This window comes from Podarcis liolepis, assembly GCF_965112155.1.
Source record: "Podarcis liolepis genome assembly, chromosome: 3".
Lineage (NCBI taxonomy): Eukaryota > Metazoa > Chordata > Lepidosauria > Squamata > Lacertidae > Podarcis > Podarcis liolepis.
Window position 1 is genome coordinate 92,627,482 of NC_139557.1, and position 16,233 is coordinate 92,643,714.

At 41.3% G+C, this 16,233-nt stretch overlaps 1 protein-coding gene across 5 annotated transcripts in view; it reads left to right on the forward strand.

Annotated features, from left to right (window-relative positions):
- Window positions 1-16,233, forward strand: part of TMEM63A (transmembrane protein 63A) — a 36,185-nt gene that overhangs the window by 6,355 nt on the left and 13,597 nt on the right. Inside the window, exons 1-15 of one of the 5 annotated variants that reach the window (XM_083496075.1) lie at window positions 147-221; window positions 1,234-1,284; window positions 2,792-2,977; window positions 3,792-3,871; window positions 6,896-6,950; window positions 7,366-7,403; window positions 8,917-9,059; window positions 10,834-10,885; window positions 11,790-11,898; window positions 12,262-12,332; window positions 13,241-13,321; window positions 14,093-14,216; window positions 14,408-14,541; window positions 15,154-15,291; window positions 15,594-15,747. In XM_083496075.1, coding sequence (XP_083352201.1) covers window positions 2,801-2,977; window positions 3,792-3,871; window positions 6,896-6,950; window positions 7,366-7,403; window positions 8,917-9,059; window positions 10,834-10,885; window positions 11,790-11,898; window positions 12,262-12,332; window positions 13,241-13,321; window positions 14,093-14,216; window positions 14,408-14,541; window positions 15,154-15,291; window positions 15,594-15,747 — 1,356 coding nt within the window. In that variant the 5' untranslated portion in view covers window positions 147-221; window positions 1,234-1,284; window positions 2,792-2,800. Of the gene's footprint in view, window positions 1-103; window positions 222-1,233; window positions 1,285-1,783; window positions 1,933-2,025; window positions 2,571-2,791; window positions 2,978-3,791; window positions 3,872-6,895; window positions 6,951-7,365; window positions 7,404-8,916; window positions 9,060-10,833; window positions 10,886-11,789; window positions 11,899-12,261; window positions 12,333-13,240; window positions 13,322-14,092; window positions 14,217-14,407; window positions 14,542-15,153; window positions 15,292-15,593; window positions 15,748-16,233 lie in introns of those variants that run through there. The other 4 variants (XM_083496076.1, XM_083496078.1, XM_083496079.1 and 1 more) reach the window with 4 other exon arrangements.

Here is a 16,233-nt window from a genome sequence, read left to right on the forward strand (position 1 = left end):
TCCGCCAGGGAAGGCCGTTCTCCTGAGGCCACGACAAGGCTCGTCGCAGGTGGAGGGAGAAGACTCACACCGAGGAGCGGTGGGCCGGGCAGGGCAGGGCCTGGTCCACATAACGGGGGCGCATGCGCGGCTCGGGCAAGTCATCTGTTGCATTCGCGACGGGGGCGGGGCGGGGTCACCTGCGCCCTGGTCGTTCCCACTTAGCAGAGTTGGTGGCTCAGGTAACGGAGGACGAGGCCATTTCTGGCCAAGGGGTTGTGCGCGGCGGTAACCGGGCGGGCTTTCCTCCTCGAATTAAAGCAGAGGCGCCACCCGTGGCCAGGAGGTGGGAAGGTGGGGGGTGGGGGGGGTCCTTTGCCCCTGGCCAGCAGGGAGAGCAGCAGCTCCCCTTCGGCTGCTTCCCAGCCACTTCCTGCTCTCTTAAAGTGTGTGTGAGTTGTGCCCAAGGTGTGTGTGTTTGTGTGTGTGTGTGTGTGTGTGTGTGTCCGTGTCCCCGGCACCCACCTAAGCCTCCCTCCCGGCTCCTCTTCCCGGCCCCTTCGACTTCAGGCAAGTCCCCTCCGCCCTCTCTTCACCTGGCTTCCATTTTCTCTTTATCATCAAGTGGAGGCGACTTCCCTGGTGAATTGTGCGTCTCTGAAACAACTTACTCGCACTCTTTCGCCACCTGTAGTTCTAATCTCGAATGGGCCCGTTATTTTATGGCCACGTTTTGTTTTACAACTGTTTTTTTAATGGCTTCAGAGGCCCCGAGTCTATAACAGCTGTATGAGTTGGCAGAAATCCAGCCGCTTTCCTGGTGCGGGGGTGGGGGTGGAGAGAAGCTGCCCAGTTAAATTTCAGCAGGTTCTGTGGGTGCTAAAGCGCAAGCCCCCTGCCAGGGGAAAGGGGAGGGTGGCAGCCCTAAACTTCTAGGGACGAGGGAGGGGCAATTTTAGACCCTTCATCCCTACTTATCGTAGGGTAGACGCCCACATTTTCTTAATATATCAGAAGTTAAGTTGGGCTGTGATCTAATTTCTGAGCCTCTCCCAAGCACCTGCACTGGGCAGGCTATTGCTGGTTGACATTTGTTAATAAATCAAATACCTTATTCTTCTGTTGAGGAAAGTTTGGGCAGGCTTGATAATTGCTGAGATGATGTGTAATTATCAACCGCTAGTGATAGATCTGGGATGGCTCTCTTCTGCCCTCTGCAGGTTGTAGACTACCCTGAAATTATTTTTGTTGCAGGCAAATCAGAATTTCAGAAACAGAAGGGCTCTCTTGTGGAGCTGTGATTTGGTAAGTAAAATAAGTGCTGCTTTCTGGTTCATTCCCTTGAAATTAAATTAATATGTAGGATGACAAGACACGAACAAGCTTCATCTCTAAACCAGTGTTGCCCAAACTTGGGTCTCCAGCTGGTTTTGGACTACAACTCCCATCATCCCTAGCTGCCAGGACAAGTAGTCAGGGATGATGGGTTGTTGTTGTTGTAGCCCAAAAACTGCTGGAGACCCAAGTTTGGGAGGCATTGATCTAAACAGATAATCCACCCATCAACTTGCCTTTTAACCATGAATTGCATCTGTTTTAGAATGAGGCCTAACGTCATAGAATTTTGTAAAGAACATATTGGATGTCTTCATTTGGATGGTTTCTTGTGTACACTGTAAAATTACAGCTCTGAAAACTTAAAAGTTCCTTCATAAGAATGCAAAATCTGATTTTACATCAGATTTTGCTTTGCCACTTGCTGTGAACTCTTACATAATTTTCTCTTTGCATTCATCTTTAGATGATTTGCCCGTACACGCACAACTTCATGATGGCTGGTTGTCACCTACAATTTAAAAGACTATTCAGTTGTTTATAGCAGCTGGATGGGGCTGAACCAGTTACCTTCATGCTTAAAGCATGAAATTATGAATATGTCTAAAACAGTTTAAGGTATTGGATAGCTTTGATACTTGGCTTTGCCCTGCAAAACCTCTGGAACAGGTCTTCCTTTTTGGGGCTGATTGGCAGTTTTGAGAGTGTGCTGTGGGCATTACTCACCTGCTTGTCACAGTACTCTAGGTCACTGCTTCACCCCAGCAATTGAAGCGTAAACACTGGGATGCTTTGCTTTCCCATGTGGTTTGGATCAAGGTTGGATCCGGTTGAATTAAAACTTACTGTCTTGAAATTACAAGATTTTTTACATGCAGTCCTCCAGAACTACTATAAAATTAATACTTGTGTTGATCAACTACATTCCACAGTAAAAATCTGGTGCCTGCCAGTGCCAACCACAACAGCATACTTGAGGGCCTTTATTATTTTTACATAGTATGTGGACACAGAGGTGACCTATTATTTGGCGGTGGTGAATTTCAGTCTCTGTTTCTCTCCACCCCTCTGTGATATATATGAATGACAGAGAATGATAGGGGAGATTCTATGGGGGCATTTTTTGTGTCATAGCTGAGCTAGAAAATGACAGATCTGTGGTGTTTACAGTTCCATCCTGCTGCAGGCTTTTCCCAATTCAATCTTTTCATACTAATTCCTTCATGACTTGGGCCTTGATGGTATAGAACATAGAGGTAGGACTATTGTGACAAGGTACATACTGGCAATAAAAGCTTATGTTTTGATTGTTCCATGGAACTGTTCCAAAGCTATTTAAGTAATGGGGAATAGTTGTTGTTATTAATATAGATTTTGCTTCAGCCATTCTTTTCTGATTTTTGTTGCTCCATATATTATCTATATATATAATGCTTTCCTGCCTGTTGTAACTTGCCCTATAATTTTGTTTTCTAAGTGAAACAACATGATTCCATTCTTTGGAGATTTGTGGCTGGCTCACTCATGGAATGGGACTAAAACAGATTACCGTGGTGGCAATGGATCCTACTGCTACAGCAGAGCACGGGGAAGTACTGTGCTTCAAGGTGTAAGCTTTGGTGGAGTCCCTATTGTCCTTCTGCTCGATGTTACTTGCTTTTTGGTAAGTTAATTTTAGAAGTCTCAGTTTTGGCAGATAACTTCCTCTTATACAATCTTCAAGTTCCCAAAGCAAGGTCTGAGAAAGGGCCTAGTAGGGCAATGGCACAAGAAGTATGGTCAGTGTGCCACGTCAATTGAGCATGTGTGTTAAGACAAGTCCCAGAATCCTCTGCAAAAAAGAGAAGCTCTATGGCGGATATCTAGAAAGTGTTCCCTGTAAATAAGCTGGACTTATTGTCCAATCCAATAGGGCTTGTGTTCTTAAGGGTGAATCATCATGTAATTTAAAGGTAAAGGGACCCCTGACCATTAGGTCCAGTTGTGGACGACTCTGGGGTTGTGACACTCATCTTGCTTTATTTGTCGAGGGAGCTGGCGTACAGCTTCTGGGTCATATGGCCAGCATGACTACGCCACTTTTGGCGAACCAGAGTAGCACACGGAAACGCCATTTACCTTCCTGCCGGAGTGGTACTATTTATCTACTTGCACTCTGACGTGCTTTCAAACTATATTTCAGAGTACCATGTTAGAATTACCGTAACATGGGTTTGTTTGAATTCTTTCTTGTGAAGCTTAAGACAAGTATTTTGCACCCTTCACAGCACGTTTTATTCTTTTTGCTCTAAAAAAGGCCCTGTCCAATACTAGCCATAATCTACTTTCTGGTGTTACAACAATAAAAATCCAAAGTTTTTGTCAAGTATGAAAAATTTGGTCCTGGCGCTCTTATGGCACTGTCATATCTGAAGCCAGCTTAACATGAAATAACGAAACCTTATGCCTTTGAATGAATGTTACTTCTTTTCTTTTAGATTTTATTGTTGGTATTTTCTTTTATAAGAAAAAGATTCTGGGATTATGGTCGTATTGCCCTGGTATCGGAAGCATTGAGGTAAATGTTTATTTATTTATATAATGCATTTGCTTATTGCATTTATATTCTTCTCCAAGGAACTCGAGGTGGTGAACATACTTCTCCCCTCCCCCACTTTATCTTTGCATCAACCCTGTGTGGTAGGCTAGGCTGAGAGGCAGTGACTGGCCCAAGGTCACCCAGTGAACTTCATGGCCAAGTGGGGATTTGAACCCCAGCCTCTCAGGTCCTAGTCCCAACACTCTAACCGCTACAGCACTTGCTCTCAAGATGTAGAAAACATGAGTGTCAAAATGTTACATTGGCCCCCACAGAACATTGGTAGATACAGAGGGCATAGTGCCATGCTCTTGGTGACCAAGGGTGGTATCCAACAAAAGAGTAGCTGTGTTAGTGCAAGGACTTCTGGCTGTTCAATGCAACTTATCATTTCCCTTCTCTCGCCATGTGCCCCTGCCCCCCAAAGCAGACTTGTAGGGAGTGTGTGAGCAGAGAAACTTACTGCCCCATGTAACACTTTGATATACAGTGGTACCTCAGATTAAGTACTTAGGTCCGTTCTTTACCTGAAACTGTTCTTAACCTGAAACACCACTTTGGCTAATGGGGCCTCCTGCTGCCGCCGCGCTGCCGGAGCGCGATTTCTGTTCTCATCCTGAAGCAAAGTTCTTAACCCGAGGTACTATTTCTGGGTTAGTGGAGTCTGTAACCTGAAGTGTGTGTAACCCGAGGTACCACTGTAATAGGCATTGTCATAGACCACAAACACCAACAGTTCTATGGATTACAAAGAGGAGGAACTGTGACACTAAATACATTGTTAGGAATTGCTTCAGTAGTGGGGGGTTTTTTAATAATAAAAAAGTGCAGCATGTGTGTGTGTGTGTGTGTGTGTGTGTGTGTGCGCGCGCGCGCATGTCTGTGGTTCCCATGAAAATTACCTGATCATGCATGCTATTGATTAAAAAAGAAAAGCCCATTGTCAACGATGAGTTTAGAGCATTGCACCTAGTTTAGCCCTGGAGTACATTTTTTAAAAATTTGTGAAACCACTGTTTCGTTCAAAACTTCTCTTGAGCAAAACAGCTGTATAAGACTAGATCTTTAGGAAGAATTGGCGAGTGCAGGGCATGTTTGTTTCTTGCAGTGGCTGAAACAATGCTTACTTCCAAGCGCCCATTTCCAGTTGCTGCATGCTGAGGTCAGGGTTTGCAGAAAACAAAACAGCACTTTAATTTTAATATGAAGGTTTTGCAAAGGCTCCTCTTGCTCAAAACCTCTGTAGCAAAACTTGAAGGGGAACAAACAGCTACAATGTGTAAACGTGAATTGGGACTGAAGGAAGAGAGAAATGTGAAGACAGGTGGTGAAGAGTTAACCTAAGGACACGGAAGAAGGAAAGAATCATACTTCCTGAAACTTACCAGAATGTTGTCAGTTTCATATTTGAAGGGCGAGGGGAGAAGTCTTTGTGTAGCTTCCTCCAAGGCTGGGTTGCATCATGGGTTATTTAGAAAGCGATACCCTCTGCTGAAATAGGGGAACATGCCAGCAAGGGAAAGAAGACCAGCAAGCAGACTTCCTTGACCAGCTTTCTGGTGACAGATCCAAAAGGGATATTCATGTTGCCCATTGTGGAAACTCACAACATTTGCTGCTGTGCACTTCTATGGTTGTTTTTATTAAGGGTGCACACGTTGGTAAAGAAATACCTGCATGAATTCCCAGTTGGAAAAAATGGAAATGGAGGGTAGGTGTTATGGTTCCAAGGGGTTGCTCGAGAGCAAGCAGGCAAATGCCTCCCTGCTCGGCTGTGAAGCCTTGCTTTTGATGCCAAAATAAACTTTATCTGTCCAGAGCGCCACTCTCCCGTGGCTGGCTCATTCACTAGCAGAATCTGTGAGTGGGTGGTCCTTAAATCTTCCCCAGCAAAGTAGTTTCTTGACTGTGCCTCCCCTCTTGGCGCGAAAGCTTACTGCGCAAGAAGGGCGTGGGTAACGGAGGACCTCTCTCCTTCCCGCTTTGCCTAGGCAAGGTGTCCTGGCACTGCCTCGCCTCCTCCGAGCCCTGAAGCTCCTCTCCACTAGAGGTGTGGTTACTCTCCTCCGCTGAGGAGGAGCTGCTTCCCACAATCTTTGGGGGCTCTCTGTAATCCAGCCGGGTTTTCCTCTCTCCCCCCTGAGCCGATGGCAGTTCCCTGACAGTAGGTACAGTGGTGCCTCGCAAGATGAAAAGAATCCGTTCTGTGATTCTCTTCGTCTAGCGGTTTTTTCCTCTTGCGAAGCAAGCCCATTGACGGATTAGCGGATTAGTGCTTTTAGCGGCTTATCGGATCAGCTGATAAGCGGCTTAGCGGCTTAGAAAAAGGGGAAAAAAACCCGCAGGAACTCGCAAGACATTTTCATCTTGCGAAGCAAGCCCATAGGAGATTCGTTTTGTGAAGCACCTCCAAAATGGAAAACTCTTTCGTCTAGCGAGTTTTCCATCTTGCGAGGCATTCGTCTTGCGGGGCACCACTGTATGTAATTCCTGAGCGGTGGGGACATGCACACACCACATGAATACTTCTCGCGGACCTCTCACTAGTTTGGATGGGATCCATTGGTTTAGTAGTTAAGAGGCAGGAAATGTAAACCATTTATTTGGGAACATCCTTGCACCAATGGGCTTTTGGAAATACTGGATCTGAGCTATGTATTGTGTCACTGTGTCTAGAAATGAAGAGACGGTCCTCTTAGTCATAGAATGAGATCTAGAAAAATATTGCTTTGAGGTCTTTTTTCAGGAGCAAAGCATTATATTGATATGAGAGTTAATAATTTCTACAGAACGGATTCTACAGAACTCCCCCCTCCCAATTGTCTAAAATGTTATCCATGTTTTCACTATAGTATGCTTTCCTCCTAACTATTTGTTTCTTTTCCCTTTGGAGTATTTCTGTTAGCTGCTTTATCTGAGCTTCTTTTAAATATGCTTTTGAATTTTAGCAACTGTTGTTAAGTCTAGTATTCTAATTTTGCGGTCTTCCTTTGTGTATTTTAGTGATACCAATGTATCTGGTGATTTAGCCAATCCTGATGATTTGGACCCCGATGAAGTCAGTAGTATTTTGCATTAAGTATTTTGCATTTTCTTATTTCCCCACCCCACCCCCCAAAAAGCCTTCCAATTACTTTGGGTATTCTCTGAAACATTGTGTCCTGATATCATTAGGAGGCTTAGGACCAACCCAAAGTGTTTTTCCCCTGTAAAATAAATTACAAATATAAATTTATAATTTGATCATTCTGCCTCCTACCCAAGCAGGAGAATCGGAGAGCTTTTGGGTGCAGGAGCTGTTTCTGCTCATGCAAAGGGGATAGCTTCTAATTACTCCCAGTTTCCTGTTCCAATTTGCAGCCTCTTGCACAGAATCGCATGCCATTTTGGATAGCCCCACAACCCCAAGAGCAGCTTTTCAGGGAACATGTGGATTCCACTCGTTCAAAAAAGAATATTTCTGTTTCTTCTAGGGTTTTTGTTCTTGGATGATATCTGCTTTTCGAATGAGGTGAGTACGCAAAGTAGGAGAGATCTGAGTGCTCTTTATGCTATACATTGCTTAATAACAGTTTCTTAGCAATTTTGGAAACAGAGGGCTGTACATTTTTAATGTTCTATGCTTTATCATTGCAGCGATTGGATTTTGGTTAGCCGCCTTGAGAATTATAAATTATAAGGTGGAATAGAAAGCTTTTATATTAAATGCAAGAAGGGACAGCACTATGGTTAAAATGGTTAGAAAAACAGTTAGTAAGCCCACAGCTTTGAAATGAGATTTGAATTGTGTTATATAAAGGCATTTATAAATCGTTTATTTTTTTAAAAAAAATATCTCTAATTCGTATCCCAGTATGTGTGATTTATTTTTTCCCTTTTTCTTTTTAAAAAAGGCTAATCCATTATTATATGAAGCAAGCCTACACACTTCTTTGATCTTTTACCATCTTAACAGCTGGATAGACTGGCTGTGATGACACAAGTCCCCAAATAAAAATTCACTAGGGAAGGATCATTAGATCCAAGAAAACCATGATTCTAAATTGGAGTTTTTAAGATGTTCTCAAAAGTAGGAAGTGCAAGCTTCCTTAGGGACTCCACTTTCTGTTTCCCACCTCTGCAATTTATCTCATTTCAGGAAACTTTTTTCCAGTTATAATGAATAGTAGTGTACTTCTGCTTCTCACTAAAATGGTTTTCAGGATCACAGATCTTACCTACAGCTCTGTGCTTTGCAGTAAATACTGTCATGCTTAAGGGTTAGATTTAATGTTGTGACAGAACTGCCAACCTTATGATGACAATTAAGAAAATACCCTGCTATAATAGTTAGTTGATTTCTGATTTTAAAATTTTATATGGTTTTTATGTATATTGTAAACCTCTTTTTAAAAAAAAATTAAATAAACAAATGAAATTATGTATCTCTGAAATAAGAGGAAATAATTTTCAGGTTGGTATATTGAAATTGTGTAATGCTGTCTAGCTCAGTAGTTTTTGATGTCAGTATTGCTGGGTTCTACAGTAAGGAAAGCTGTCCTGCCCCATTACAAAAACATTCATTTTATTTATTTTTATTGTGTTTACTGTGTCTTTCTGCATCTGCAGGATATTGTCTTTAGTGTGATAATTCTGTTCAAAAGTTTAGCTGTATTTCAAATTGGCATTTGCTTTTGGTTGTGCAAATAATGCCTCCATAATCCAATTTTTAAAAAGTTTTTCATTTTGTATAAAATTGAATAAGGAGAAAGCACTCACATTCTGTCAATTGTAGACAGTGGGCCAAATGCCAGTTGTTCTTTCCATGTGGATGTGCTTTTGTTTGAACCCCGTTCAGCATCTTTTTACTGCCTAGCTTCTTTTGCTTCTGTATCCATGTGACCTTTTATGATACCACCATATTGTACAACACAGAGTATTTTCAGTCTGCAGCTGCAATGCAATCCTTAGTCAGCCTTCTTCTTAAGCATACACCCACCTTTGTAAAACTTGGCAACTGACCTGTTCTGTTATTTGTGGTACAGCGATGAAGAGATTCGTGTAAAATGTGGGGAGGATGCCATTACCTATCTCGCCTTTCAGCGCCATCTCATCTGCCTGCTGATTGTAGTCAGCATGCTGTCTTTGTGCATCATACTTCCTGTCAATTTATCAGGCAACTTACTTGGTGAGAACCTTTTATGACTTGGTGTTTCGTGTCACTTTTAATGCCTTGATGAGCAGGGTTCACTTACTCTTATGTAGGTGGGATATATCATAGTTATTTCATTTTCTCCAGAAAACCTTTGGGCATCTGGTAAAACCTATGTTGTGGCCTTGACAATAAATTACTGCTTCTATATTGGAGTAGCACATCTGTGTTGATGATAGCCTATTACTACTCCATGGAGAGTATAAACATATGCATCGGTATTCAGTAACTAGTTTTTTTTTGCCAAGTATATTAGATTCTCACAATGTGCCTAGATTAGCTGGTGTAGGTAGTTTTCCTTCTGAACCAACAGCTCCGGCTTGGAACACATCCTAGGCTGTTTTAGCCATTCTGTTCACAGTTGTGGCCACTGAAAATATAAGTATTCCATGTCTCAGCATACCAAAGATAATGGCTATGAACAGAGCTAAACAGTCTTTTATCCCAGGATGACACAAAAAGTGAGTAAACAACTCCTAATAAGCCTGAGGCCTCTTTCCATCACTTTTTAAACTAGCCTGTGTTTACATGACCAAGGGGGTTTGAAAAGTTAAGGGGTGATTAAGTTGGCAAAAAGACTACATAAGAAGAGGATTGTATAATGCATAATACATTCAATGGAACTGAGAGTGGTACGCTCAAAATCTGTCTCTTTTTACATGCAATGCTTAAGGCACTGGAGCTTGTAGGTAAGAAATCAATAAAACTAAGAAGGCATGTTTTTTAAAAATATATATATAAATATATATATATATTATAATAATCAATATCTCTAGCCAGAGTTTGTGCTTTCTCTGTCTTTTAAAAGAACCCAGAAGCTCATTTTTAGCATTTATTCTTACTGAGATAATATCAAAGGAATTAGGGTGTTTATACCAAATGGTTATAAATAATATCCAAGTGGCGGGCCTATGCTATTCCACAGTGGCAAAGAAATTAGAACCCCCTACCTACTCCTCAAACAGCAGAAGGGAGTGGTGGCGGCTTGCTCCTTCTACCTCTTTCCTTTATATTTCCTGGGGGGGGGGAGAGTGTTTTATTCCTTCCTATGTGATTTTTAGGCTCCAAAGGTTCTACATAACTGTTGCTAACCTAATGGGCCTGGGATAGGTTCCTCTGTGGAATCTGGCAGAGGGACCCAACTGGTGCAAGCCTGCTTGTTTGGAGTTTGTCTGGGGTGGGAAGGTATTAGCAGTGGGAGAATGGCCGTGTGTCCAGCCCTTCCAAGGGAAGGGTGAGCACAGAGATGGAGGATACATAATGACGTCAATGGATTTTAAGGTGGAGGAGAGTGAGTAACAGGTTATCTATTTCTTTCCTCACTAAATGAGTCCTTCAACTTGGCCTGACTTCTCTTAGTGCATGCATTCTGATATTGCATGCCAGATTCCCAGTGACTTGATCTTTGAGCACATGTGATAGCTACTGCAGTGCTTTAGGATATGAGGCTGGGGGTCATTTCTGCCCCATTCCTCCATTATTTTGTACGGCTGGAAGGTCAAAAACTCGAGTCTTGCTTACTTACCCTTGACTGTAGCATCCCTGGTGTGTATACTGATGACATGTTCTAGACTAATAATGATTTTTATCTGTATTACAAACTGCTTTGAGATTTGTAAATGAAAGCAGTATATAAAGGTAGAAATTATAATAAATCAGTGGTAATATTATAGTGATTCAAGAACATTTTGTTCTTTTAAAAAGAATTAATTCAAAGTGTGTATACTGTGTATACTGTCCTGTTTTTCAGATAAAGACCCTTACAGCTTTGGCAGAACTACTATTGCAAACCTAAGAGCAGGGTATGTAACTATTGAGATGTTAACATCATATATGTATATTGTGTATGTACTGTAGTATTTACCTGAGTCTCACATTCCTTGATTTTACCACTTGGGGACTTCCCCCCTGCTATATAAGTAAAAAGCAAGTATTGTATGTAAAGCAGGCATGGCAGAACAAGATATACGGAAAGTGTACTGCATTTTACTTATCCCTGGATTGATTTGGAATAGACTTGGGTTGCTCTTGGAAGTACTGTGGGGTCTAAATGCTTCTTCCTTTGCCCTCAAAGTTAAGGGCCCCTCAGGTTGACCTGTTTATTGCGCTTTCATCCTGAAACATGCTTGCACAAAGCTTACACAAAGAGCCAGTGTGGTGTAGTGGTTAAGAGCGGTAGTCTCGTAATCTGGAGAACCGGGTTCGCGTCTCCGCTCCTCCACATGCAGCTGCTGGGTGACCTTGGGCCAGTCACACTTCTTTGAAGTCTCTCAGCCCCACTCACCTCACAGAGTGTTTGTTGTGGGGGAGGAAGGGAAAGGAGAATATTAGCCGCTTTGAGACTCCTTCGGGTAGTGATAAAGCGGGATATCAAATCCAAACTCCTCCTCCTCCTCTTCTTCTTCTTCTTCTTCTTCTTCTTCTTCTTCTTCTTCTTCTTCCATGGATTTTGGGTTGTAGGTAATCTTTCTTGAGCATTCTCAATATACATTTTTAATATATTTAATATACATACAAGATATACATTTTTAAAAAGACACGTGTCCTGTATGGTTTAAGGGGAGGTTGTAAAAGGTAACATAGTCAGTCTTATGATTGCTATCCTGCCTTGCTGACCACTAAACAGTCATAAATTGAATAGTAGCTTAGGCAAATGTTATACTCCAGTCATTTCACTTCTAATACATCAAAACTTGTGTTCCACAGCAACAGTCTTTTCTGGCTGCACACTATTTTTGCTGTTGTGTACATGATTTTGACCGTTGTCTTTATGAGACATCACACTCAAGCCATCAAATATGAAGAAGAAAGCATAGTAAGTTTCTATATTCTTAAAAATGTGTATTGCTACTCCTAGTGTAAGCTAACCTAAAACCAGAAAAACTACCCCTTGACAAATCATGTATGCACATTTCTGATTTGCTGGGTTGTGGGACAAGTCTGCAGAACAGAACACACACAAAACCAAGAAATTTGGTGGAGCTTGTATTGCGTTCTGTTACAGCTGGGGGCGGAAAGTGTTTTTTTGTGAACGGGGGGAGGTCAGACTTGTAATCCTTGTTTTTTCCCTCCTCTTCAAATACACACAGTCCAACTTGAAATATATAATAATGTGTCTCTTTTCTGGCTTCTTCCCTAGTTCAGAGTCTCTGAGAAACTAATAATTTCTGTTCTGTAGGTAAAACGCACATTGTTCATAACTCATCTTCCCAAAAATGCCAAAGCAACAACCATAGAAAATCACTTTAAGTAAGTAAAAAAGAGAGAGAGGGAGGGTGGCTGAATTTCTATTTGAGCTTATTTTTCTTTGTTTAAAGGGTCCTTGTAGTTTTAAGCTCCCTTAACGAAATACATAACTAAGTTATTGTTTAATTTTACCTACAGACTATTATTAAAAATTGATTAGCAAAGCCTGTCTAAATGTAGGTCTTGAATTTAGTGTCTACCCTAGCTGTGTTGTGTGTAGTGAGAGCCAAGGATTGATAAGCTACTAGACTTCCTTCTTAAGGAGAGACCTTGTCCGTATTAGCTGGCACCAGGGGTTAGTCCTATCTACCCACCCACTACAAGAAAAACTGTAAAAAAGGGGGGAGGCTAGCTGGAATGGTACAGAAGAGCAAGGGCCACTGTATCTTGACAACTTTGTAAACTTGTGCCAGCAATTAATTTTAAATTAGCATAAGAGGGGGTCGATAGAGCAATCAGAGGAGAGCTTTCCAGCACTTGGCTAACTGCTTTGTATAGAATTTGTGCTCCCTTCCCATGTCACCAGAATGTGGGTAGCCTTCATTATTCCTCCTGCACTGACACAGCAGGAGCCCGGAACCTTGGAAAGTGTAGTTTTCAAGGCTGCAGTATCATGACCAGGGAGTTTGGTAGGCCATTTCTGGCACCTGGCAGTAGCTATTGCAACAGTATTCTAGGGGTCCTGTACCTTCTAGGCTGTGATAGAAGTGTCCTCCTTCTGGCACCTGCCACCAAATCAGTTTTTTAAGAGAATTGAGGACAGCAAGTCTGCTTCAGACGACTTTGAGCCCCAATCACAATAGGCTCGTGTTAAAATGTCTAAATTTATATTCTGAGCCTACTTATTTTTAAACACAGTGTTTGTCACCATCTTATTACAGTTTGTAATTATCTGTTTCATCCTTTTGCAGTGAAGCGTATCCAACCTGCGCTGTACAAGAGGTCCAGTTATGTTATAATGTGTCCAAACTCACCTCTCTCTACACAGAAAGGTACCTGCATGAAAAATGTCCTGGTGAAACTGCATTCACTTTGTTTTAAAATACGTTAACAGCAAAATGATCTGGTGCTAGAGATGATCACCAGTACCAGGCTGCTGGTATTATCTTTGCTGTTGTTAAGAATATTTCAGCCTTGCAGAATCAATCATGAGATACTATTAAGTTTTGCATACAGAAACAATATTTTAGCAAGAGAAAGTTATAGTTTTCTATACAGAGGTACAGAGTGACCTTTACCACATGTAGCCATAATGTCCCTACAGTGTGAAACAGCCCTGTAGCTGTTCTTAACTCCAGTTCAGTTTGTGGTTCCTGAAATTGCAAAGCAGTATGTTGGGGTTTGGTGATTGAGGATATCTAGGTTCAAATCTCTTATGAGGCAAAGAAGCTCAGCGTATGATCTTGGGCCAATTGCTGTCTCTCAGCTTTAGTCTGTCCTAGAGGAATATCGTGAGGGTAAAATAAGAGAGCCTCATGGATGACTCCTTGGGGAAGGGTAGGACAAAAACACAATATATTCAGAAATATAGAGCATGATACTTCCACATTATAGGAACACCATCGGTCTACATAGTGCATACCTGCAAGATTTGGCATTCATAAGCTGATACAAGTTTTAGATCTTTACACATGTTGCATTATATGTATGTATTTGGGCTGCTCTGTAACTCTTACTTATAAAAATGTGTTTCTAAGATGGGCACATAGTTATGGGGAATTAATCTGTTTTTGCATCATGAAACCTTATGTGTTTGTGCCCAGAAAAAAGGCAGAGAAACATGTGGCTTATTATACACAAGCGTTTCAGAAGAGTGGTAAACGATGTCTCATTCACACAAAATGGTTTGGCCAGTTCTGCTGTTGTGATGTCAGAGGTTGCAAAAAGGTAAAGAGCCTGTTTTATTACTTGTCTTAAAACTGTGTGGAAGATAAAATGCTTTGTAGCTTTTGTATATGATGTCTCTGTTTAAAATAGGAAAAGCTTAATATATGAAAAGTGAAAACAGTACTATTTCCAGATCTGAACTGTAAGAACTATTCAACACTGTTTTTGTAACAGAATCTTCCTTTCAACAGGAGGATGCTATAGATTACTACACCAAGGTTAGCAATAAATATTTGAGCGAATATTTGAAAGAGGAAAAGCTAATTTATGAGAAGCCACTGGGAATGGCTTTTGTAACATTTGAGGAGAAAGGCATGGCAACACAGTAAGTGTTTTGTTCTTTTAATTCAATATGGTCATCAAAGTGGAATTATTTACACTAAATGAAACACAAACCAATCCCAGCTCACCCCACCCCCGCCCAAAATCATTCATGCATCTGTTTAAATACCACAGGAAGTCAGCAGATGGAACTCGGAGTACATTGCCTTTTCAGCTCATCTGAGGTTTTTCACCCATTCCTCTCCTCACATTTAACTAATTTTAGCTGGCAACTGACTTTTGTCTTAATCAAACAATGAACCTCTTCTGTTTGAACTGCATTTATCTGAAAGACCTAAGGATCCAAATTCCAGAAGAGTTTCTGTATTAATTTTTTGGCAGTGAAAGCCACAACAAGGTTGTTAATGATATTTAAAGTATTTGCAGCCTGAATGGCCTACTCAGAGTTAGATTACTTTTATATGTTATAACTTGTGTCTGCATACACAGTTTTAATTTAAGAAACAATATTGATTGTTACCCTCTGGTGGCTGTGTGGCATTGAAAGGTTACGCAGGGGTTGCTTTGATCATGCATAGTAACTTTCCTATCAGTTTCTCTGTACATTATCAAGTAATTCCAAGTATGAATGCTGAAATATTTTATTTTATTGCAGTATTCTTAAAGATTTCAATGCCTGTAAATGTCAAGGCTTTAGGTGTGTTGCAGAACCTCAGCCGTCAGCCTACAGCAAGGAACTCTCTGTTTCAAAGTGGAATGTTGCATATGCTACTTATCCAGAGGATATCTGTTGGTAACTTTATTATTTTTATTTATATTATTTATTAGATTTATATACTGCCCTTCATCATAAGATCTCAGGGCAGATCACAGAATAAAATACAGGATAAAAACAAGTAAATAATTTAACAAAACAGCAAAAGAATAACCGCCCTTCTCACAGTCATGTTTAAAAGGGATAAGGCATCACCCTGCCTGTTATTTCCTACTTCAAATCATGCCTCTTTCTTCCCTGCCCCATGCTTTGTACTTGTTTAAGCAACAGACACATCTGTATAGAATACTTGCTGATCTGCTGTGTCTTCTCACTTGCAGGGAAAAGCTCTCAGTTCAAGGGGCGAAGTGGTGGTTTCTTTGGCTTAGCATCAACTTGTTCCTGTTTATTGTGCTCTTTTTCTTGACAACCCCTTCCATCATTATCTCAACAATGGACAAGTTTAATGTAACCAAGCCTATTCACTATCTTAATGTGAGTAGCCCATTACATTCCGGTTTCATTCTCTGTTAATGCCCTCATGGGAAAACTCGGAAAGTGTAGATGAGCTGGAAATGGTACAGTCCTATGTAACACCTCCCACAAAGATTTTTTAGAGGGTTTTGCCCAGAAATTGTAATTATGCAAACACACTCTTTCTTCTTAATCTTTCGTCAAAGTCTGTGTAACTCAGGCTTCCTCAACCTTGGCCCTCCAGATGTTTTTGGCCTACAACTCCTATGATCCCTATCTAGCAGGACCAGTGGTCAAGGATGATGGGAATTGTAGTCTCAAAACATTTGGAGGGCCGAGGTTGAAGAAGCCTGGTGTAACTAGCCAACTCCTAGCCACCACCTCTGTATTCTTCCCACAGACTAAGCCATATTCGGAGAGTTGGATACCTTTCTTAAAAGCTAATATAACAGATATTCTTTCAGCTCAGTTGTTTTCAAGGTGGCTATATAGAAATGGGCTTCATTG